Source organism: Chamaea fasciata, unplaced genomic scaffold (assembly GCF_029207755.1).
Source record: "Chamaea fasciata isolate MVZ Bird 193981 ecotype frontalis unplaced genomic scaffold, bChaFas1.0.hap1 SCAF_22, whole genome shotgun sequence".
Lineage (NCBI taxonomy): Eukaryota > Metazoa > Chordata > Aves > Passeriformes > Sylviidae > Chamaea > Chamaea fasciata.
Window position 1 is genome coordinate 4436638 of NW_027094107.1, and position 22452 is coordinate 4459089.

The window sequence follows — 22452 nt, forward strand, 5'->3', positions numbered from 1 at the left end:
GCGAGCCCCGCGGGCTGAATACCCGCTGCACTTATAGAGGGGGCGGCCGCGCGGCGGCGCTGTCAGGACCGTGGCTGAGCGGCCCCAAACCCTGGATAACTACCACTTTATGCAGGCGTTCTGCGGGCGCCGTGCTGCGACGCGCGGTTGGGGTGGCGGCTGAGGGGCCCCGAACCCTGGATAGCTGTCGGTTTATGTAGGCGGCGGGCGGGCCCCGTGCGGCTATGCGCGGGCGGGGAGGGCTGCGGTAGCGGGCGGGGCGGGCCGGGCGGGGCGGCGGCGGCACCACCATGTCGGAGGCGGCGGTGGCGGACACCCGGCGCCTCAACGCGAAGCCGCAGGACCTCACGGACGCGTACGGGCCGCCCAGCAACTTCCTCGAGATCGACATCTTCAACCCACAGACCGTGGGCATGGGCCGCGCCAGATACACCAGCTACGAGCTCCGCATGCGGGTGCGGCCCCCGTCGGGCCTGCGGGGCTGGGCTGCCCGGTGTGCGGCCCGGGAAGGGGCGGCAGCGCTCGCGGCGCGGCGGCCGAGGGACGGCGGGCGGGCAGGGCCGGGCTGGTGCCGCTGTTGAGCAGCGCGGGGCGGAGGAGGCGATGCCCCGGGCAGCGCCGGGCTGGGGCGAGCAGCGCGCCCGCGGGGCTCAAGGTCAGCGCTGATGGGCTCGCCGGGGCCGCTCGGCATCCAGCGGGGGCTGGGGCGCGCAGGGACGCGGAGGTGCTGCCTCAGCAGCCTCCTGCGCCCGGCCCCTCGCTCCAGCCCCGCTGGGTGGTTGCTGAGCAGGGCATGGCTGCACGTAGCTGCTTATCTCAAGTAGGGGAGGAGAGCTGGGTGGCAGTATCTTGAGACCTGCTCACGCTGTAGGCTGGCTGCTTTACCAAGAGCCCATGACCCAGGAGTGTGCACAGCCGGCTAAGCAGGGTTCTCCTCACTGGGCTTTAAGTGAGCTGAACTGGGGATCCCATCACAGCGCTGAGTCTGATAGATGGGTAAAGTAAAACTGAGCTTCTCCTAAAACAAGCTCCCTTAAGCATGTGTTGTGGTGCTGGTTTGACTTTTCTTATAGCATATTTTAACGTCTCAGTCTTAACTGCCTTTTAGAAGAATTGGTGTGTGCTTTTTGCTGCTCCGGTGCTTGGCTCCCATCAGCCTGCAGGTGGCAATGGGCACCTCTTAGTCCCACTGAAACCAGCAGAGATGCTCTGAAAGCAGCTGGATTTATTTCACAGGCCTCGTAAGAACACAGTTAATTGTGTTGTAGTAATATCTGAGTGCTGCCCATCAGAAGATTTTGCTATCTCAGTTGTTGGAATGATTCAGGCTATGTTATGGGGTAAAGTTAAAGCAGCTGTCATTTGTTGGACTCCAGTGGCAGGGGAGAAAGGTGAAGAATTGCTGCACATTTCTCTAGTGACACAAGATGGGCATGAAAAGCCTGTTAGGGTAGGTGCTCTATTTTGGGAGAAGACTGTAGATGAGTTCTGGCCTAGAACAGTTGCTGAGGCAAGATTTTTTTCAGTTGGCTCCTCCATGGAGATGCCAGTGTCGGGTCAGATGTTCTTTTGCTCTGTAGGCTGCTGTGAAGCGCTCTTGTAGATCACTTCAAAATGGAATAAACCTGGGGGGAAAAGAAATCATTCTCCTGGCAATCATATTGTCAGCACTGGTTCCAGTGTATGGCCCTGGGACTGGGGCATGTTCCAGAAATAGTCACTCAGGGGAGAGGGAATGGCTGGCACTGAGTACACTGGCTTGCTTGGATCTGAAGGATTTTGGTGTTTGTGCTGTCCTGAATAAGGAAGTTGAGTACTCCCATCATTCGTCCTTCTCAGGAGGTGTGATTTTCTCATTGCAACTTCAGGTTTCAGTTACATGTTGAAATACTGTGCGGCATCCAGAGCAACCTGCAAATTAACTGCTTTGCTTCTTTACAGACAAACCTCCCCATCTTCAAATTGAAGGAGTCGTGTGTGAGGAGACGATACAGCGACTTTGAGTGGCTGAAGAACGAGCTGGAACGAGACAGTAAGGTGTGGCCTGGCTCAGACCTCCCTATTCCTTAAGCCAGGATGTGGGAACAGTTGCAGCAATAATCTTGAGATTTCCAAAAGTGAAACTGTGGTGGTGGATGTTGTACTCCAGACAGGGAGTTAAATCTAGGGGTTAAACTGAGGTTCCTTTAGTTTGGTGCAAGGAGAAATCCCAACCAGATATTCTCAAGAGGTCATAAATGCACAAAAGTCCCTGTGATGGCACTGGAGATGAGCATCAAACGGCAAAGGATATCTGCTTGCAAGGTGGCTGTTCTGCTCATGGGGTGATTGTGTGCTTTCAGATTGTAGTGCCACCGCTGCCTGGAAAAGCTTTGAAACGACAGCTTCCCTTCCGAGGAGACGAAGGCATCTTTGAGGAGTCTTTCATCGAGGAGCGGAGACAGGGCCTAGAACAGTTTATTAACAAGTAAGCTTCATGTCCTGGCTTTGCTCTGTGCTGCCTCTTTAGCTGTTGCTGGGCCCTGGGTTGGCTGTGAGAGTCTTGAGGCTTGACCTGCTGCTGGCAGGTGCCGGTGCTGGAGGGTGGTGCCTGCAGCCACTTAATGAAACTGGAACTGGAGCAAGTCCTGCCCTAAGTGGGGGTTGTGCTTTGTGCTCTCTCCTGAGAGTGCAGTGAGTATTGGCAGAACAGCTGTGCTGCAGGGACTCACCAACACGGTGCTGTTGGTTCAGGGCACAGCGTGGAAGGGAACAGCCTGTGCTCAAGCACCGCTTACTGGTCCTGTTGCAGAGTGACGCATGACCTTGGGCTGAGGGTGGTGCAGGTGTGCTGGGCTGGCTGTCTGACTCCCTCCTACAGACATCAGAGGCGTGGGGGTCTTGGAGGCAGCTGTGCTAACCTCCACATCTGATTTTCTTCCAGAATTGCTGGACACCCACTGGCACAGAATGAGCGCTGCTTACATATGTTTCTGCAAGAGGAGACTATTGATAGGAATTACGTCCCAGGGAAAGTGCGCCAGTAGGAGCACCTGGCACTGTCTTCCTCCATTCCACCCTCCCTCCTGCAAAAATGACATTTATTTTTACACTAAATCTGTCTTCTCTGAACCAGCTTTTCCTCTCTTGAACCTCCCAGTTTGTTCAGTATTTTTCTCTTTTGTAACTGGCAGCAGTTTGTTCGACTGGGCTGTGGTCGTGGCCTAAAGATGTGAAGATTTATGCAAGTGAGTGCGTTGTCCCACGTCTAGGGGCAGATGTGGATAGGTGTGGAGCAGGAACTTGCTAAAGGCATTCTGGTGTAGGAGCTGCCTTTCTCCCTGTACAGGAAGGTATGAGATGACCTTCACTCCCTTGTCTGTGCAGCCCCAAGCATCTCTGCAGGAGACTTTGAAGAATAGCAGTTGTCATGTTGGTCAGTGACTATATCAGGTATTAGAGTTTTAGTGAGGTTTATCCAAACCAGTGAGTAGGTGCCTGGGTGTGTCAGTCTGTCATCCACCCCATTCACCCTGCATGAAACCCCCATTCTTCACTGTCTGGAAGTGCTGAGACCCGACACCTACTCAAACCCCGCAGTCAGCCTCCTGCATTACAGACCTCTTTGGTGTATTTGTGCCCCCTCCTTTCTAAGGTGCTGCTGGCAGCTCGAGGGGTTTCCATCCCGTGTGCTCTCATGATGCTCTGGGTGGGCCATTTGGCACATGAAAGATGGGATAGTCTGAGCTGTAGCCGTGTATGCTGTGATGTGTTGGCCCAGAGTTCAAGAAACACCACAGCCTGCTGTACCACGGGCTGCTGGGCTGGTGTTGCCTGCAGCACCCTGCTCGGCTGAGCCTAGTGACCTTATCCTGGGCCCCAGCTGCTGGGAGGAGCAGACGGTCTGGCTGAGGAGGAGCAAGCGAAAACTGGTGGGAGCAGCTGTAGGATGCATCCGTGAGGGCTGCCACAGGAGGAGCCCAGCAGTGGGGCCCGGAGTGAGGCCACCTCTCCAGAAAAGGACAGCAGAAAATGGTCAGTCAGTCCTAGGTTAGACATTTGCTTCAAAGGCAGGAGAAGTAGCAATGGCTCTTTGTGTGTGCTCCCCTGTTCTGCAGTGAGTTAGGCAGTCACTTGTGTGGAAGTGAGAACATACAACTGGTCAGGGAAGTGTTCAGAGCTTGAGGGGACAATGAGGCTGTGACTTGCTGCAGCAGAAGTGTCATTTGGAGGCTGCCACAGCGGTGATGAGTGAGGTTGGGCCTCAGCTCGGGGGCTCCTCAGGTCAAGCCTGGCTGGTTTATAAGTGCTTGGTCACTTTGTTGTGGCACAGTTGAGCCTTGGAGCACAGGCCTACAGTGGATGCCCTCCTGTTCCTGCCAGGCACGTTCCCCGAGGCCATCCCAACGTCTCCTGTGTTTTCTGGTGAGGAACTGGCACTGCTGGGCGAGAGGTGGCTCTTGGGGAGAAGTCGCTGAAAGCGCGAGGGAGCTGCTCCGGGGGCTGGGTCGGCCCGGAAAGGGCCGTGGGGCATCGCGGAACCTGGTGCCGGTGGAGGCGGCCGCGGCCTCGGAGGGGCTCGGTCCCCGACTCCTGCTGCCGCCGGTCGCGCTCGGGGCGGCTCCTTCCCCTGCCCTGCGCGGGGCTGCCATCCATCCAGCTGTCTGCACCCTGTCCAGTGTAACGTCCCGGTGCCGTTCGCATTAAACCACTGTGAAGCCAATTGTCTGCTTGGTCCTGGGGACTACCGGGACGGGGGAACAACCGGGAGAGAAGGGGGCACCGGCGCGGGGGCGGGAGAGCTGCCGGGACGGAGCGGGCAGCGGCGGGGCGGGGCGGGGAAACCGCCTGGAGAGGACGGACACGGGCGGGGCGGGAGAACGGCCGGAACAGAGCGGGCACGGGCGGGGCGGGCGCAGCGCGGAGGCGGGCTGGGCTCCCCGGTTCTCCCCGGTGGTGCCGAGGCGCGATGTGGGGGTCGGAGCCACCGGCCGGCTCCGGCTCGCCGGGCTGCCCTGACCTGCTGCGCCACGTCCAGGCGCTGCGCTCGCCGGCCACCCCGCTTTACCTCAGCTTCTTCGAGGAGGAATGTCGCGCCATCGCCGCCCGCCTGCGCTTCGGGGCGGCCGCGGAGCCCTCGCCGGGCCTGGGGGAGCTCAGCGCGCTGCAGCCCGAGCTCGCCGGACCCACCACTTCCACGCCGCTGCCCATCCCGAGCCACGGGCGGGTCCCGGACTCCAGCGTGGGCGATTGCGAGGCCGCTGCTGCCCCTGCCCCTGGCCTGAGCCCGGCCCCAAGGGAGCCCGGGTGCCTCCCGCAGCCGGCGGCCGGCGGTGGTCCCGGCGCCCACCCCGCTCGCCCGCCCGCCCAGTCCCGGCGGGTGCGGCGCGGTCCCGGGCAGCCCTCCGGCGGCGGCCCCGGCACCCCTGCTCGCTCCCCGGGCCGCGGCCGCTCCAGGCTCTCTGTGCCCCGCACACGGGCCTCGCTGGGGCTGCAGCTCCCCGCGGCCGGCACAGGGCGCGGCGCCTGGGAAACGCGGCTCCTCCGGCCCCCAGGTAAGCGGGGCCACGGCGGGGAGCCCCGGCACGGCCACCGCCCTCCCGGCGCTGGAGAGCCCTCTCTCTCCCCCAGGGACCAGGCTGAAGCTGACGTCGCCTGCCGGGTCCAGGCTTCAACATGCCAGCGGGGCTTCGCAGCAGGCACAGCCTTCCAGGCTTCCCAAACCCGTTCCCCGGGACAGAGAGATGAAAAATAATTCTGCACCTGCCAGTTGCCTCACGCGAAGCAGAGAAACACGTGGGTTAGGGTGCTGCATCCAGAAGGGAGAAGGGCTTAGGCTGCAGGCTGGATGGGGACAGGGCATGGGGAGGGGGGAGTCCATGGGACTGGCACAGGTAGGGGCCTAGGAAATATTCCTATACCCCAAGGGATGTGTTAACATTGTCTGGCCTCCCACCAGTGTGGGCTGGCAGCCTGTTTGCTTTGGAGCCTTCATTCCGTGCTGTTGTGGGCTCACGGGGTTCCGGTGCCTGTTCACCATGGGCAGGCAGCCTGGGTGAGCCCCGGGCTGCCTGATGAGGGTGCGATGGAGCCGCTTGGGAATAGCGGCCTCCGTGCTTAACGTCCACTACAGCTGCTGTCAAGGTCGGGAATCGTAAACAGCCCTCCTCAAGGCTCTCTACAGCAATTCCTACCGTGGCTTCCTGCTCCTCACTGCGGCCTCCGGGAAAAGTGCTTTCATCCAAGCGTTTTTGCCTCAATAAAGGTGAGTCTTGGCAGAACCTCAGAGGCTGCAGAGTTGTGGGAGAGGAGTGCTGCTGCCGTGGGAAGAACGCTCAGATCTTGGTTGCAGGGTCAAAGCTGATCCTGGGGAAAGGACTGGGGAGGGGACTGTGTGTGCTTGGGCTCAGAGGAGGGAAGGTGAAGTGCCGAGCAAGCAAGGCTAGGTAAAGTCCTTTCCCTCTTTTGCTGGAGCGTTATCCACTAAAGAGCCTAAACAGATCTGGTGCTCGAGGCTCATTCATTGGAGAGGGAGTGCCCGTGGTCAGTCAGGGCACTCTCTTAGCAGGGGTTGATGCTCTTTATTTTCCTTTCCTAGGTCTCACTTCGGGATCAACTACACGGGAACTGGTGTGCAATACGACCCAAGACCTGAAGGAAAATGATGAGAGCAAAGAAGGGCTGGTTGCAGCAAGGAATGTCTTGGGAGCAGGTGAGCAGTATGGAGGTGTAGATTTTTGCCTTGTGTTGGGGGGAGTGTGGAGAAACGTGGGCAGCTGCTTGCTGGGCAAGGCTGCTCCGCAGATGGGCCCTGGCTGACCAGGTATGCTGAGGGTGCTCCAGCCTGTGCTGCAGGCAGGGGGCGCCGCCTTCGCAGGAACTGCAGCCGTGCAGCCTGCAGTCCTGAGCCCTGCGGAGGGAGAGAAGGCGAGGAGGCTCTCCCCATTCTGCTGGGACAGCCCTGTCCCACCCTCACTGTGAGAGCTGACTCCCAGCAGGAGCCCAGAGCTGCTGGGAGCAAGGGCATGCAGAAGCACTTTCTCCCAGCAGCACCCATACAGGCCAAGCCAGCAGCAGCTGTTGGGCTGGAAGTGCTGGGAGATTTCTGACTCTCCTGGACAAGTTCTGTCCTTCCCTAATCTGGAGCAGCTCAGTGGCCAGGTTGAAGAGCGGCTGAGGATGGCAGGTTTCTAGAACTGTCACCTCTCTTCACAGGTAAAACTGACCAGACATGGGTGTGTGTGGAGTCCTCTTTGTCCAGTGAGTTGGGCCCTGGCCTGACTTCAGGGTGTGAAGATGCAGTCCCTGCTGAGCAGGTAAGAGCTAGCTGTGTCCTGTCACCATGGAGCACTTTTCAGTCTCTGGCTTGGGCCAGCTATGCCAGAGGTGGGAGATGATGAGACCTGTCACCTGCCATCCTGGCTGGCACTTGAGCTGTTTTAGCCTTACCCTGGGGTTTACACAAGACCATGGGCATTTTTTGCATGGCTTTACCACCTCTCTGTGCTCAGAGGACTGCAGGCTTCTGTCCAGTTAGATTTCCTAAGGGCCTTTTGAAACATGCAAAATTGCTGTGGCTTGTGTTGTCACTTTTATATGTCCTGACATTTAGGACATGACCCCAGGATGAGGTATGCAGAGCCTGCAAGATGAATCTCCAAGTTAGGAAATTACCTACCTGCAAAATAGATCTGTGCCTTTTCCAGCAGTTTTAGGGCACTTCACTCTGTGGCTGCAGCCAGCAGAGCATTCTTGTTTCCAGTGGTGCTGGCAGATGCTCACTACAGTGGCTCCTTTGCCAGGCACCACTCCTGTGATGGATGTGCCCTGGCAGTGGTCCCCAGGGTGCTGGGCTTGGAGTGTTGGATGGGCTGCAGTGCTCCTCCAGAGGATGGGCTGTGCTGTGCTATGTTGCAGTGGGGGTGACAACTGCCTGCATCACACTTGCACCCTCCTCTTGCCAGTCTGCAGGTGATCAGCTGTCCCAGGAACTGGAGCGTGTGAAGAAAGAGCTGGAGCAAGTGAAGGGTGAGCTTGGTATGTGGAGCTGGCTGTTCTGAGGACTGCAGGACACCTGCAATCCAGGTGACATCCCCTGTGCTTGTACCTGGAGCCCAGGGCCTGCAGCAACATGGGAATGGGACTGACTTCATGTTTAGGGGGTAGAGCCCCTAAACTGCCCTAGAGAGTCTGGGTGTGAGGTACTTAGGGTGGGCTGAGCACATGCCTTCTTGCCTCCTGTCTGCAGCTGCCAAGACTGCCCAGTGCAAAGCCTATCAGCAGACAATCTCCTCCTTGCAGGCTCAGCTCAGAGCAGCAGGTATGTTCCCTCACTCTGGTGAGCCCTCGTTTCTGGCCAGGCTGCAGGGATGCTCCAGTGATCCCTTGCTGTTGTAAATGAGGGCTGCAAGGTGGGAGGGATACAGCTCATGGCCTTTCCCAGGGGTCAGGTGCTGAGTACCAGAAGCATTACTGCTTTGATGTTGCTGTTGCTTCCTAGGAATCTGTCTGAAAGATGCAGCAGTGGTGACCTGGGGAGAGACTGACAGCTGGGACACAGGGACAGACAACAGCCATTGTCCAGCTGTGTGAGCCTCTGGGCCAGTGTTATATGTAGAGCTCTTGAATTAATTAATTTTCTAACTCCTTGTATATAAAATAAAGGTGTCTTTTGCAGTGGTGCTTACTGTCTTCTTGGGTAGAGGCAGTGCCCAGTGCTGCCCACTGATCCCCAGAGTACTGGGTGAACAGGGCAGGTCTGTGCTTGGCTATGGCTGGTTTTGCTCAGCCAGAGATTTGAGATCTGTTACAAGGAGGAGCTGGGTGCTGGTGGATGGAGGTACAGTGTGGCTCTGGGGAAGCATTTCTGGACAACGCTGATGCTTCCAGGTGGGGATGCTTGGATGTGTGGTGGTGGTGGGCAGCTGTATGGACAGGTTTCTTCCTTAGACCACCTTCATGCTGGATGTGAGAAAACCCATTGCTGGCTGATGGCACATTAGGCTTCTACAGCCTTTGGCTATTTATTACTGGTTTATTATCAGTGGCTGGGGGCGGGTGGTGGGAAGCAGTGCTTGGGGTCTCAGTCCAGTCTCTCACTGTTCCTGCATGCTGGTGCTGGGACCCCTGCTCTGCTGCCTTCTCTCTGTGGTCGGTTGATGCAGGCACCTTGTTGCACTGCCTTGTATCTGGGTGAGACACTGGAGAGTCCACCTGTCTGGTGCTGGCAGTGTCCCGAGGTTGGTCTGGTAAGGCCGGCCTATTCCTGCTCCTCTGTTATTTCTGGCTGGTGTTCCCGGCTGCCTTGGAATGCACATTCACAGGTGGCCCACATCCCTTCCTGGGTCAGCTGCCCTGGACTGTGCACAGGCAGGGAAGCTGTGTCAGCTGTCTCCCACCTCTGCTTGGCATTTAGTTGCTGGGGCAGCTCCAGTGCTGTCAGAATCTGCAGCAGAGAGCCCTAACATGCTATGTTGTCCTGGGTTGCAGTGTAGGATGTGCCCAAAGTATGTATTCTATCACCGTCTTCATGAGCTGTTGAAGCCAGGTGGGGCAATGTTTCCCTTGCCGCCTCTCTCTGGGCTATCTTCTGTTAATGGGCCTATCAGTGCCTTGCCACTCATGGTAACTCCCTCTGGGAGCTATCTCGGTTTAATGGGCAATCAAGGACCCACTTCATGACTCACAGAATGCTATCAGCCTATTGTGAGATGCTCTGCTCAGGGGGAGGAGCCAAGCATTCCCACCTGGAATGATCTAGGAGCCTTTACTCACTGGTTTGCCAGAGGACAAGAGCTACTAGACCTTTCTTCGGGATCATGGCTTCAAGAAGACCACTTCATCTGGACTGCTACCACCACTCTAACAGGGTATCAAGTTGTATTCTGACACTGTCAGGGGTCTTTTCTACTATAGCTTCTTATTTTCTTTTATTTTACCTTCTTTCTATTAAATTGTATTTCTGACTTGGAGTCTCTCACTGGTTTTCCTTTCAAACCACTACACCTGTACATGTATGGTGAAGATAACTTCTTGGTGCAGGTACTAAGGGAGTTGACTAGAAAAGGTGGCTTTGTAGATTTATTGTTTGTAAACAGAGAGGCAATTGTGGGTGAAGCTGGACTCGATGGTCCTTATGGGTCCCTTCCAATCTGAAATATTCTAATGCTTGAGTTGTGGAAGGTGGGGGCTGGTGTGATTCTATTTCTGCAGGGCTTCTGGCCCCGTTTGTGGGCTGGAGCCATCTCCTACCCTCCTTTGATGCTGGCTACGTGTGCCTTGCCACTGTTTGCCTTCCTGTTGGGACGTGCACTTGGCTTCTTCCATGCCTCTGCCTGCTCCCAGCCCTTGGCCTGTACTGCTGGATCAGGACCCTGAATGCTGGGAGTGGAGAGCATTAAGACTGGGAGGTGAGGATGGGACACTGGGAAGACACATGTGGAGAGCTGCATGTGAGGTCTGGGAGCTGAAGGCATGCTCTGGTGCCCTGTTGCTGCTCCCTTTCTGGAAACTGCCTCCCAACACCTTATGTTGCAAGAAGGTTTCTGGAAATAGATAAATCATGTAATCTGTCCCTTCCCTATTCTAGGTACCCAGGATCTGCTTGTCTGGGACAGGATGACCCTGCTTGGAGTCCTGCTGTGCACGTGGTGCTGCCTACCCTGCCCAAGAACACTCTTGGCGATGGTGCTGCCCAGCTGGGTCCTTGCCTACAGCTGGCAGCCCTGGAAGGAATGGGAAGCGTTTGAGTATTAACAGCCATGCCGCCTCTTGGACTTCGTCGGGAGGAAAGGGGCGTTGCAGTTCCTCAATTCTGAGAACCGGGGGCAGAGCTGGCGTCACTGTCAGTTAGGACGAGCTGAGCTGGTATTTCCATCAGCTCATTTCCCCGGCGTTTGACCCCCCGAGGGTGCGGGGGAGGTGGCTCCCTAGCGTTCCTGCCTGCACTGCTCCTCTCTGTAAGCTGCTGACAAGCCTTTCGCCTCAAACAGCGGCGCCGGGGCAGGGTATTGCCGATGAATGCCGACAAGGGGCCGGCTGAGCTCTGTTTGAGCTCTCACTTTGAATGGGCGCTCACGACACGCAAGCACGGGATTGCATCAGGCGCGGCCTGCTGAGGGGCGGGTCCCAGCCTCAGTGGCTGAGCGGATGGCGCTCTCCGCTGCCCAACGCTTCTCCCAAGACTGGCGTTTCCCATCATTTCGGGCTGCCTGTTGCTCCCAGAACTGAGGGGGCTGTAGCGGAGCATACGGAGGTCGGGGTAGAGTCACCCCAGAAGGCGCGGGCTGAGCTCCGCTCGCAGCCCCTGCAGCAGGGGGCAAGGCCGGGGGCAGGCTCTGTTCTCACGGCACATCTTGGGGGGCACCCTCAGCCGCCCCCTCCCTGGCCTTTTCCGGAAAGCAAGATCCCTTGGCCGGGTCCCACCTGCAACAACGGCATTAGTCACTTGCAAATTCCAGTGAATTAGTATTTCCTAGTCAGCGCGGGAATCCACGCGGGTGTGGCCAGGAGGAGGCGGGGACTGCCGCCGCCGCTCCCTGTCAGTCCCTGGGGTTGCTAAAAGCGTGTTCCCGCCTGCCTTAGCCCATCGTGAGCAAAACTCGCCCCCCTCAATGCTCTCGGCCGCGGCGGGGAGCAGAACTGAGTTCAGCTAAAGGGGATCGCACCGGTACGAGCCGAGCCGCTGGTGAGTCGTGGCGGGCGCTGCTGGCGGACCGGGAAGAGCTGTTGCATCAGCTGCCGCCGGCCCGCACGTGGTCGGTTCTGCCCCCCGCTCGGATTCTGCCTTACCCGGGGCATCGCCGGGCTCCGGGACGGAGCCTGACTGGCGCTCCTCGGCACCGGAGATGCCCCCGAGGCGGCTGAGGCCGAGGTCCCGAGCTAACAGCTAACGCCAAATCGTGGCGGGATGCGATGGCTACCGGCTAGAGGAAGGATGCCCGACACGTTGCTTCTCCTTTACCCATGCGGATCTCTAATCGGGTGCTGGAAATACTTGGAACAGTTGAGCAGCGCTGGGGAAGGCAGCTAGAGTTTTCCAGGTGGTGGCTGAGGAGGGTACTGATGCTGGGGCACTTGTTGCACTTGGGGTCGGTCAAGGCTGAATGTGGCATGTGCCAGCTCGGGAGGAGGTTTATCAAGAAGCAGGATTGCTGGTTACAGGGAAACAGCCGAGTTGGTGGCTGCCACTGTGATCCTGATAATCATTCTTTATGGAAAAGGGTCGCAAAGTTATCCTTGTGTTCTTAGGCTGATCCCAGTGAAGGGAGAAGCCAACAGGGAGAAGTCACGGGTGGGTGGGCTTAGGTGCGAGCCACGGCCATGGGCATTGGGAAATACTTTCCTTGCAGCTTCTCTGTGCTGGATGCCTGCTTCACAGGGTGTTTTCAGAGCTCATCTTCAGAGCTTTTTGGGGATAGATGACTGCTGTGAGCAAGAGGAGTGGGGATGTCACATATTTAGGGTGATTACAGCCTGCTCAGCAAGCACTGTTAGCAGGCAAGGGATTTGCACTGGGGACCCGTGGCGTGTCTACGTTTTTACGCATCCCTGTAGAGAATGAGGTGCCCATGCCAAAAGTAAAAACGGAATGGCTGCATGCAGTGAGTCAGCCCAGCTTGCCATATCCTGTGCTGGAGGAACTCTTTGTCTCCACATCATTGCTGCTGTGCACACCCATGTGCTAGGCTGGAGGAATGTGCCGGCAGTCATGTTTGGGCTGAAGGGTCTCCAGACTACCAAGCCTGGGAAATGGGCAAGCTTTGGGACGTGCCTATGAGCTCTATGGTCGAGACCACACAGGACTTGAGCAATGAGCATTTCCCATCTTGAACTGACTGGGTTCACCCCTGAGTCACTGTCCTGGTGCAAGGGCTATGCAGGCAGGGTATGGGCAGCACTACAGTGCCTTGGAGGATGCCACCACTATGTTCTCTGACCAACCGGTGTGGCAGAGATGGTGCTGATGGGTGAGCTAGGAGCAGGCCCTTGTGGGCATCATTGCCTACCCTGCCAGTTGCAGGGCTGCCTGAGAGACACTGAGCTTCACATTTTCCTTCTCTTGCAGGGCTTTCGACCAGCTGAGCTTCACTGAGGAGAAGACAAGATGTTTAGGGAAAAAATGACCAGTTTTGGGAAGAAGCTGGTCCGCCGGCGCATGGTGGACTTGAGCTCCGATGACACACACTTTGCTCGCTGCCTCTCCACACTGGACCTTGTATCCCTGGGTGTGGGCAGCACACTAGGGGCTGGTGTGTATGTGCTGGCCGGGGAGGTAGCCAAGGAGGTGGCTGGTCCCTCTATCATCATCTGCTTCCTGGTGGCTGCTTTCTCGTCTGTACTGGCTGGACTCTGCTATGCAGAGTTTGGGGCCCGTGTCCCCAAGGCTGGCTCTGCGTACCTCTACAGCTACGTTACCGTTGGTGAGATCTGGGCTTTTATAGCAGGATGGAACCTCATTTTCTCCTATGTGATAGGTACGAGGCCGGGCAGCATGCCTGGGGCTCCTTCCAGCATGGGGGGCTTTTGGGGGCAGTCATGGTTCTGTGGGGGCCAGGGTGTGGGGTGGGATCAATAGGGAGGTGGGTGCTCAGATGCAGGTGGCTGGTGCCAGTCTGCCCTGGGCTCAGACTAATGCACAGATTTGCCATCAACCAGGTACGGCCAGTGTGGCTCGAGCCTGGAGTGGAGCATTTGACAACATCATTGGCAACCACATCTCCACCTTCTTCACCAACAAGACCTCAATGAATGCACCAGGATTTCTGGCTGAGCGGTTAGACTTCTTTGCTGTAATCCTGATTTTGCTGCTTACTGGTGGGTGTGCAGGAGAGTGGCTCCATGGTACCGTGGGTGATGGCATGGGAGCCTGATGGGTCCCCACTCACCTTTTCTGTCCCCACAGCACTGCTGGCTTTTGGTGTCAGCGAATCTGCCCTTGTGAACAAAATCTTCACAGCGGTGAACCTGTTGGTACTGAGCTTTGTTATCATTGCTGGTTTCATCTTGGGAGACATCAAGAACTGGCAACTTTCAGAGAAGAACTGTGTCAACTGCTCACAGCCAGACAACTCACCAGATGACATGTAAGTAGAGCAACTGTGCCAGGCCAGGATCTGGCATAGGGCAGGCACAGGCGCTGCTGTCCCTGCACCTCATGGCAGCTGCTCTCCTCCATTTTTTCCAGGAAAAAAGCTTTTGGCAATGGTGGATTTTTCCCTTTTGGACTGGAAGGGGTCCTGACCGGCGCTGCCACCTGTTTCTACGCCTTTGTGGGTTTTGACTGCATTGCCACCACAGGTATTGCCTTGGGTGAGGGTGGCATGGGCATTTTCCCTGCTCAGCCAGCAGCTGGCTGGGAGCTGATGGGGAGGATGCTACATGGTGTGGGAAAACAGCTGGTCTCACCGCTTCTGGGAGGTTTCCCTGTGGAGTCTGTGTCTTCAGCTGGGCCAGACAAAAGGGCTCAGAGCCTGCCCTGCCCCAGGAAAAGTGGCTCATTACACCACATGGTGGGAGCAGGGCTGCATCCTGCCTGTGCAGGCAGCTCCCAGAGCAGCGGGGATCCTTTTGACTGCTGAGCCGAGTCTGCGGCAGTGCTGGGAATTGCTGGTGCCTCCTAGTTATTTCCCAGCCTCAAGCAGCCTTTTTCCAAATGACTGGGTTCATGCAAAACTGCTGCTTCCTGGATCACTGGCAGCTCTCTTAATTTCCTCTCATTACCCCAGAAATCTACTTAGTGGGTGGCTGGTACAGGCTGTTCTGCCTGACCTCCCTGCCTCCAGGGGCTGCCCAGCAGCCTCCTCCTTTCCTGCTGGCAGCGTGGTGCAGCGCACCTTTGCAAAGCCAAGGCACGCATTCGAGGAAGACCTCCATTCAATAGGCTCTGTAGGGAGAGGGAGCTGCTGGTGGGGTAGAAGGGCTGGCATGGCCAGGCTGCCAGGCAGTTCCATCCCTTCTGCCAGTGTAGCAGCATGGCCAGGGACCCCTCCTCTCCAGCAGCCCCTGCTTGCTGCTCCCCAGTTCTGTGCTGCCATGGCAAGTCCCTACTCTGGCTCATCCCCCGGGGGTACTTACCCCATACTGTGCCATGGAGTGGGACACATGTGGCCTCTTTTGTCTGGGCAGGGGAGGAAGCCAAGAACCCACAGCGCTCGATTCCCATTGGCATCATTGTGTCCCTCCTCATCTGCTTTGTGGCTTATTGCGGAGTCTCTGCATCCCTGACTCTCATGGTGCCCTACTTCATGCTGGACAACAGCAGCCCTCTGCCTGAGGCTTTCAAGGCGGTTGGTTGGGAGCCCGCCCGCTACGCCGTTGCCGTTGGTACACTCTGTGCCCTCTCCACCAGGTAGGACTGGCTTTGTTCCTGGCACTGCTTGGCACAGCACAGGTACAGGTAGCATTCATCCCAGCAGGGCTGGGGATTTGCTCTGTCCAGCTGCTGTCCTGCTCCTGGCACAGAGCTGCTCCCTTCCCCTTCTGGGTGGTAGACGTGGGCAGCTTACCTAATCTCTCTCCATGACAGCTTGCTGGGCTCCATGTTTCCCATGCCCCGAGTGATCCATGCCATGGCAGAGGATGGGCTGCTCTTCAAGTTCCTCTCCCGGATCCACAGTGGCAGAAAGACCCCTGTGGTGGCTACAATCGTCTCGGGGTCATTTGCAGGTAAGGCTCCTCACACCCAGCCCTGCCGTGGTCTGGAACTCCGCTCATGCTGCTTGTCCTCATTGCAGCGTTGTTTGCCTTGGTGCTTGACCTGAAGGACCTGGTGGATCTCATGTCGATTGGCACACTGCTGGCCTACTCCCTGGTGGCGATGTGCGTGCTCATCCTCCGGTGCGTCTCCTCGTGCGTGGTGGTGCCCAGGGTGGATGTTCCTTACATCGTGGTGGGGGTCGGTAGGCACGGCTTTTTTCCAGGGCCGTGCAGCATGGGGAAGTGTCAGGCCCCTAAGATGGAGGCTGCTGACTGGAGCCTGTGTGTGTCTCTGGGTGTATCCTTGGAGTGGCTGTCGCAGGGCCACTGCTGGAGCAGCAGGGATATGAAGCTGCTGCCCACTGTTCCCTTGGGCTAGGAAGTTCCTTGGGCTCTGCTACAAGCTTGTCTTACCTGCTCAGGTACCAGCCCAGGCAGCCGAACTCCCCAAAGGCCATGGAAATGCTGGAGCTGAATGGGAATGAGGAGGAGAGAGTGATCATGAACCCGACCATCACTGCTGCCGGTGCCCAGCACAAAGAGACATTGTCCCTGGTGATGCTCTTCAGCCCCCCTGGGGACACCCCCACTGTGCTCTCGGGGCGCATTGTCTATGTCTGTGTTGCTGTCATTGGTGAGTGAGTGGGAACTGGTGGCTGGTGTCCCCTCCTGCCAGGGGCTGGAGTGTTTTGGTGTGTCTCTGCAGAGCTGGGAAGGGATGGGGAACATGCTAGGCAGAGGAGAGGGGCAAGGTTGCCGGTCACTGTTGGCAGTGTTAGCAGGTGCTGAACCCTAAGCAGAGTGCCAAGTGCAGGGTACAGCTGTGGTTTGGGGTGGATGTGGGTTGGAGGACGTGGGTGCTAAGCTGGGGATGTGCAGGTGGTCATGGGAGATCCCAGTGATGAGCCTGACCCATGCTGGCCCCCAGCAAGGGCAGTCTCCAGCGCCTTGAGAGTGCTAGGGCTCAGCCAGCGAGGTTTGATCTGTCTGTCAGTGGCTGCGTTGTACAGCCAGAATGGGCTGGCTCAGCCAGGTCTGGGTAAGTGTCGGAGCCCAGCCAGGCGCAGGCTCCCTGCAGCTTGCTGGTCTGGGAAGTGCCTCCAGCAAAGCACTTTCCTAAGGCTGTGGGGTGGGTGTTAGAGACAGCGGGTGCTGGACCTGACCAAGAGGAATGGGTGTCTCAGCCCAGCTGTTGGTGAGGCTCAGAGCCCCAGGGAGGCCATGTGCCATGCAGTCCCCTGACTTCCCCCTCTCTTGCAGCTGCCCTGATCACAGTCATCTGCGTCGTCCTGACCCTCAACGTGGCTGCACTGAAGGAGGCCAATGTGGGCTGTATTGTGGTTCTGGTGCTGCTCCTCCTGGCTCTGCTCGTTTTCACCATCATCATTTGGAGGCAGCCGCAGAGCAATGCACAGTTAAACTTCAAAGTGAGTGCAGCCTCCTGCATCTTGGTGTCTGCACCCTGCTGGACTCTGTGAGGATCTGGGCATTGCAGGGGCTGCCAGGGCTTGCTCCCAGGCAGTCACCAGGAAAGCCCAGAGCCCTAAAATGTGTCTCTCTGAGGCACAACCCCCAGTGTGGAAGTGGTCGAGTGCTCTGGGCTGTGGCAGGGAGGGGTTCCTTCCATTGGCCACTAGCACCCTTGAGCCCAGCCTGGTCCCTCAAGGCACAGCTGGCACAGCACTTCTTGTCCCTTGCAGGTCCCTTTCCTCCCACTTCTGCCAATCTTCAGCACCTTTGTTAACATCCTGCTGATGGTACAGCTGAGTGCAGGCACCTGGGTGCGGTTTGCTGTCTGCACAGTTCTGGGTAGGTGTCCTGCAGTGGGGAGTGCAGTGCCCACAGGTCTCTCCTGGAGATCTGTTAGTGCTGATGACCCACCATTGCACATTTCATCGTGGAAACTGTTCTGCAGGTTTTATTATTTACTTCACCTACGGGATTTGGAACAGCGTGGAGGGGAAAAATGCAGAAAAAGCCTGTGCCACAGTAGAAAAGCCTCTGCACCATCCTGGACCGGACCTCAGCCCTGAGGCTGCTGCGATCTGAGGCCCTGGGGACCAGTGCTCCTCTTTGCCACTTTGGGACATGATCATGATCCAGAGCATCCATCCATCCATCCCCTCTCCTGCAGAGAGTGAGTCCTAGAGTGAAATACTAAGGCCTGAACAACAGGCCCTGAGCCAAAGCTGACCTGGGATGAATATTTCAACCAAACATTGTATGTTTCCACTCACTAACGAAGTATTGTCATATGTGTTTATTTATTGGCAAAACGTGTTCATCTTTTTGCATCTAGAAACAGGATAAGGCCACATCTGGCCTATTTAGGGGGTGTAGGATCAAAGACAACACCCTTGGATCCTCCTTGGGCCCTGGCCTGGCTTTAGGACAAAGCTGGCAGGAAAATGAAATTAGAAATTATGTCAGGTGGTTTGTTTAGCAGTGTAAAAGCTGGATCACTGTCACAGCAAAGTGGGGGAGCCTCGTGGCCTGCAAAGGTGGAGGCACTGCAGGAGTTCCCAGTTACTGCTGTGGTTCTTCAGTCCCTGGCTGTGACAGCTTCTCCCCACAGCTCATGTGTCTTGGACTTGGATGATGTGTCTTCATTGGGTGATGTATCTTTTTTAATCACTGTAAGCATTCTTTCGTAACAATGATTAGCATTGCTCAGCTTATCCCTTTGTAATTCTTTGCTCATGGTTAGATGCTTTGCTTAGCTTATCCTTTTGTGATTCTTTGCAGTTATACATCAGAGTAAGTGTCACTGTTCCTTAAGTTGGTGTCTGTGTCTCTGACCCTACTCACCAGCAAAACAAAATCAGCGTAGTCAGCAGGGTCAGAACAAACTTGCTTTTAAAGTCTGGATGAAAGGAATCAGTCCTGAAATTCCCAGATGGGAAGACCTTCCATATAGTTCACTGGCCTTCAAGTGGGCTACATTTGGAGGACCATGTGAGCAATGGGGAAGTCAGTTAAAAGAAGCTGAACTGCTGGATGTATTGAAATGCATCCAAAAATCGCATACTGAAAAAGGAGGAGGACTTGTGGGTTTGGGAAGGCATGGATGGATTTGGTTAACAGTATATCAAACAAAACACCAACAGAAGGAGCAGTTGCTGAAATGCTTTAACACGGAGCGACAGATGTGAGTTGCAGAATCAAATTGTAATGCTAAAGTGCCAAAATAAGCTGCTTGCTGATAAGTTGGATTTACCAGACTTGCCGAGAGGGGTGCAGTTAGAGTAGCTCAGTGTAAGGAAAGGAGGGGGCAAGTGGATCACAAGAAAATGGATGGAGTGATTGCAGAGGTGGGTGTGCAGCGGGATCCTCATAAATGAAATGGAGATACTGGATTCTGTGGATTCTGATGAGGTTGGTTCCCCAGATGAATTTGTAGATGTGAGACCAGCATAGAGATGAAAGGTGGAGTTAGATGCTAAGAGTCAGCAGGTCAGGAGGGATACTCATGGAGGATTATACTCAGCATGAAGTAAATGAAATACTTGAACAGTTTAAGCAAAGACTGGGGAACTTCTTTTCTCTCGAATGGTGTGCTTGCATGACCAGGGAGCATCAGGGATAACCCTAGACTCAGAAGACTCTAAGAAGTTTTTAGTTTTGAGCTTGGATTCTTTTGTGCAGGATGCATTTTGGAATAACATTCACGATACTAATTTGTTAGCTTTGGCTGCTTTGGATGTAATACTAAATACCCAACAGAAAATGATTGGTCAGGATCAGAAAGTCAGAGGTACACTTAGTGAGATTATATACAATGAGATGCATGAAAACCTCTTGTGATTTTGTAGATAATGATACTGAAGATACAAGTAGTCACTCCAAGATTTGTGCCTGTAACTTTATTGCAATGACAGGGTTTTAGTTATTTATTTTTGTTTATACTTTGTTATACAAAGTTTTTTAGTTTTTTACCTTCTGTTATATCCTGTCAATTTTTGGAATCTAACTGTACCCTGGTTCAACACTTGCAGCCTACTCCCATTGGCATGAACTGGTACAACACACTGATCTGAGGCTTGCTGAAACAAGCCCAGGAGAATGGACAAAAGACTTTGGTTGCTGTCCATCATGGCATGGCAGAAATCCTTCATGAGATGGAGTGGGTGAAGAAAGATGGAGAACATAGATGGTGGGATGTTCTTTTTGGATGGGTTGCCCGGAGCTACCAGAATTCTCAAATGAATGCTTCACCCTGGTGTTGTTTTATTGATGCTAAACCTTTTGCTTTTTGTTCTGATAACTGCGTTGTATGTTAAGGTTTGGATAATTATGGAACAACCAGCTTACCACCTACCTCCACTGATAGTAGACAATCCATGTGGTACCAAAGTATGAAATGTTCTCAAGCTCTGTTTGGATGTTGTGAGGCTTGAATGACTACGGCCACAGGGTGTATTATGGAGGAAAATGACTGAGAACTCTATGGACAGATAACTGGCGGTACAATTAGAGGAAACTGAGGACTTACAACAGTATGGAAATTACAGGGTGGGTGTTACGCTGTTCTGTAATATGGTGTCTGTGTCTCTGACCCTACACACTGGCAAAGCACAGGGTTGCAGAGCTGGGTCATGTGCTGCCTCTTCCCCTCACAGAGATGTCCCCTGGCTGGATGGGAGTGCTGGTGGCCCAGGGCTGGTCTCTGCCTTCCTCCAGTCCCGCAGAGGGGCAGGCACAGCCCTCCTGCTATGAAAGTTGTTTTCCCCATGCACAGGAGCCCCCACATGCTGTTGCAGCTGTACTCATTCCATCTGTCATGTGGCTGTGTTCACCACCTCCTCCCTGCTTTCCAGGTGCCAGACTTGTACATGGCAGCCACGGCTGGAGCTCTGCAGGCAGGCTTAGTGCAACTTGTCCTGGTACTCATGGCACTGCCAGCAAATTGGTACTGCCCTGACCATGCTGTTTGGTGTAAAGATCTTGCTCGAGTGTTTGTGAAATGTCCTCAGTGTAGCTGTACTTGTGTCCAACCTCATCTGCCTTTCTATAATTTTGAATCTAGTAAATGAAATGTTTTTCAGTGCTTTTTTTCTGTTGGTCTTGTTTCATCTCCTGTTAATGGCCTGTGGTCATGGGCCCCTCAGCTGGACCCTGTGTTGCCATTGGGCTGGGTTCCAGTGCAGGACAATGCTTGGTCCCAGCCAGCTGTGCTGGGTGACATCCCTGCCCCAAACCTGCCAGTTGGAGCCACCAGTCCTCACACTGTCCCCTGGGACAGTTGGTCTGTGAGCCAGGAGCTGTGAAACAGTGCTTCAAACCAGCTCCAGCCAGTGCTGCTGGTACCTGGGGGTGCAGGACAGCAGCCTGTCATGGTCCTGCCTTTCAGGCCCTGTGCAGGGAGGGATTGTGTCACCAAATTCCAGAGCAGTGGGTACAGTAAATGCCTTGGAAATGATACCTCCTTGAGGCACCAGCAGTGGCCCGCAGAGGAAGCTTGACCAGAAGCTGGGCTGCATCCATGAGAGAAGATGATTTTCCAGATTTTGGTCTGGTCTGAATCAGACCTGACATAAGTATCCAAGAAAACCCTAATTGAAGACAGATGGACTGTGCTTGGTTTTGGCATCTCTCGCTGTTTATTGGCAGTGGTGCCGGGTCACTGCACGGTCAGCAGCAAGGTACCCACACCATCAGCTCTGCTTGGCCCCTGGGCTGGAGCTCTGAGCCCTCCCCCAGGGCTGTCCCTGCAGGAAAAAGGGCTGTGGCTCCTGCTCTGGCCCCAGGACAGGCACTCACTGCCCCAGTGTCCCAGGCTGGGCGCCCTGCCAGAGCCTCAGGCTCCAGCACTCAGGTGCAGGTGACTCCTTGGATGCTGCCAGCCCTCCTAGTCAGGCCGGTGCCTCGGTGTGCCATGGTGGTTTCACCACCCAGCTCGTGGGTATCTTCTGGCCCGGGGCAGCACAGGGGTCCCTGCTGAGCCCTGAGCCTGCCGTGTCCTCGTGCACCCAATCTCAGGTGCTGTTACCCAAGGCTAGAGGGCAATGGGCCTGTGACACAGCTGCAGCTGTCACCCCCTGGCTTGGCACTGCTGCAGCCCCCTGTGCCTTTGTTTATGGCTCTGTCCCCCGTACACGTGTGCACCTCCATGCCCGTGTCCATTTGTGGGTCTGTCTGTTCCCATGGGCACGTCCCTGCATGGTTACAGGGGCATCCATTGGGACTGGCAGAGTTTGGGGCCTGGAGCAGGGTTCTGGAAGCTCTGGACAGCTCCCACCATGGCAGCTCAGCAGGGAAAGCAGCTGTGTGGCAGCCCCCAGTCCGTGGCGGTGTGGTGGGCTGGGGAGTCAGTGCCACTCAGCCATGGGTACAGCAGCCCTGTTCACCCCCCGGCTCTGGGCCAGGCATGCTGTTCTTGGCCACCAGCCTGTGGGGGCTGTGCCAGCTCGGCACAGCCACTCTGAGGGGCCCCTGTCTCCCTCTCCAGGCTAGCAGGGCTGCCAGGGATGGCACCACATCCTCTGCTGGGCAGCACCTCTGCCTTTCCCAGGCTGTGCTGGTGTTACTGCACCACTCACATCAATTGGTGGGTGAACAACACTCAGCCAGGGCCTCAGTGTGTGTTCTCTGCACAAACTATCTGTTCCCACTGCTGTACCCGGTGCCCCAGCCACTTGCTCTGACAGCAGCCCAGGCTCATCCTGCAGAGAGGCTGGGAGAGAAATGTGTTCCTGGAGAAGCCTGTCAGGTGCTGGGGGCTGTAGGGTGGCTTTCCCCTCCTGTTACCAGTCTGGAAGAGGCCATTTTGTGGTTTGA

The 22452-nt window shown here is 56.0% G+C and overlaps 3 protein-coding genes across 3 annotated transcripts; all 3 read left to right on the forward strand.

The window, feature by feature from the left end:
* The first annotated feature begins 263 nt into the window (after nucleotides 1-263).
* On the forward strand, nucleotides 264-4702 carry SNX12 (sorting nexin 12). Its single transcript, XM_066202501.1, has 4 exons — nucleotides 264-455; nucleotides 1942-2037; nucleotides 2343-2467; nucleotides 2924-4702. Exons 1-4 carry the CDS (start codon nucleotides 291-293, stop codon nucleotides 3024-3026), a joined length of 489 nt encoding a protein of 162 aa, XP_066058598.1. The 5' UTR covers nucleotides 264-290; the 3' UTR covers nucleotides 3027-4702.
* A 170-nt stretch (nucleotides 4703-4872) lies between these two features.
* Nucleotides 4873-8655, forward strand: LOC136300234 (uncharacterized). The gene is made up of 8 exons (XM_066202483.1): nucleotides 4873-5534; nucleotides 5611-5775; nucleotides 6113-6244; nucleotides 6578-6691; nucleotides 7195-7295; nucleotides 7944-8016; nucleotides 8228-8299; nucleotides 8480-8655. Exons 1-8 carry the CDS (start codon nucleotides 4949-4951, stop codon nucleotides 8569-8571), a joined length of 1335 nt encoding a protein of 444 aa, XP_066058580.1. The 5' UTR covers nucleotides 4873-4948; the 3' UTR covers nucleotides 8572-8655.
* Nucleotides 8656-13079: 4424 nt separating this feature from the next.
* On the forward strand, nucleotides 13080-20722 carry SLC7A3 (solute carrier family 7 member 3). Its single transcript, XM_066202531.1, has 11 exons — nucleotides 13080-13454; nucleotides 13636-13794; nucleotides 13883-14063; nucleotides 14165-14277; nucleotides 15106-15328; nucleotides 15506-15645; nucleotides 15714-15816; nucleotides 16098-16309; nucleotides 16936-17102; nucleotides 17376-17484; nucleotides 17591-20722. Exons 1-11 carry the CDS (start codon nucleotides 13085-13087, stop codon nucleotides 17722-17724), a joined length of 1911 nt encoding a protein of 636 aa, XP_066058628.1. The 5' UTR covers nucleotides 13080-13084; the 3' UTR covers nucleotides 17725-20722.
* Nucleotides 20723-22452: the final 1730 nt, after the last annotated feature.

What these genes read in the sequence shown, in the direction of transcription:
- LOC136300234 (XM_066202483.1), top strand. Translation starts at nt 4,949, where the DNA reads ATGTGGGGGTCGGAGCCACCGGCCGGCTCCGGCTCGCCGGGCTGCCCT. An exon ending in GCAAGTGAAGGGTGAGCTTG is followed by an intron (nt 8,017 to 8,227) that starts GTATGTGGAGCT and finishes TCCTGTCTGCAG; the next exon opens with CTGCCAAGACTGCCCAGTGC. An exon ending in GGCTCAGCTCAGAGCAGCAG is followed by an intron (nt 8,300 to 8,479) that starts GTATGTTCCCTC and finishes GTTGCTTCCTAG; the next exon opens with GAATCTGTCTGAAAGATGCA.
- SNX12 (XM_066202501.1), top strand. Translation starts at nt 291, where the DNA reads ATGTCGGAGGCGGCGGTGGCGGACACCCGGCGCCTCAACGCGAAGCCG. An exon ending in GCTACGAGCTCCGCATGCGG is followed by an intron (nt 456 to 1,941) that starts GTGCGGCCCCCG and finishes GCTTCTTTACAG; the next exon opens with ACAAACCTCCCCATCTTCAA. An exon ending in CTAGAACAGTTTATTAACAA is followed by an intron (nt 2,468 to 2,923) that starts GTAAGCTTCATG and finishes ATTTTCTTCCAG; the next exon opens with AATTGCTGGACACCCACTGG.
- SLC7A3 (XM_066202531.1), top strand. Translation starts at nt 13,085, where the DNA reads ATGTTTAGGGAAAAAATGACCAGTTTTGGGAAGAAGCTGGTCCGCCGG. An exon ending in CTCTGTGCCCTCTCCACCAG is followed by an intron (nt 15,329 to 15,505) that starts GTAGGACTGGCT and finishes TCTCCATGACAG; the next exon opens with CTTGCTGGGCTCCATGTTTC. An exon ending in TGTCTGTGTTGCTGTCATTG is followed by an intron (nt 16,310 to 16,935) that starts GTGAGTGAGTGG and finishes CCTCTCTTGCAG; the next exon opens with CTGCCCTGATCACAGTCATC.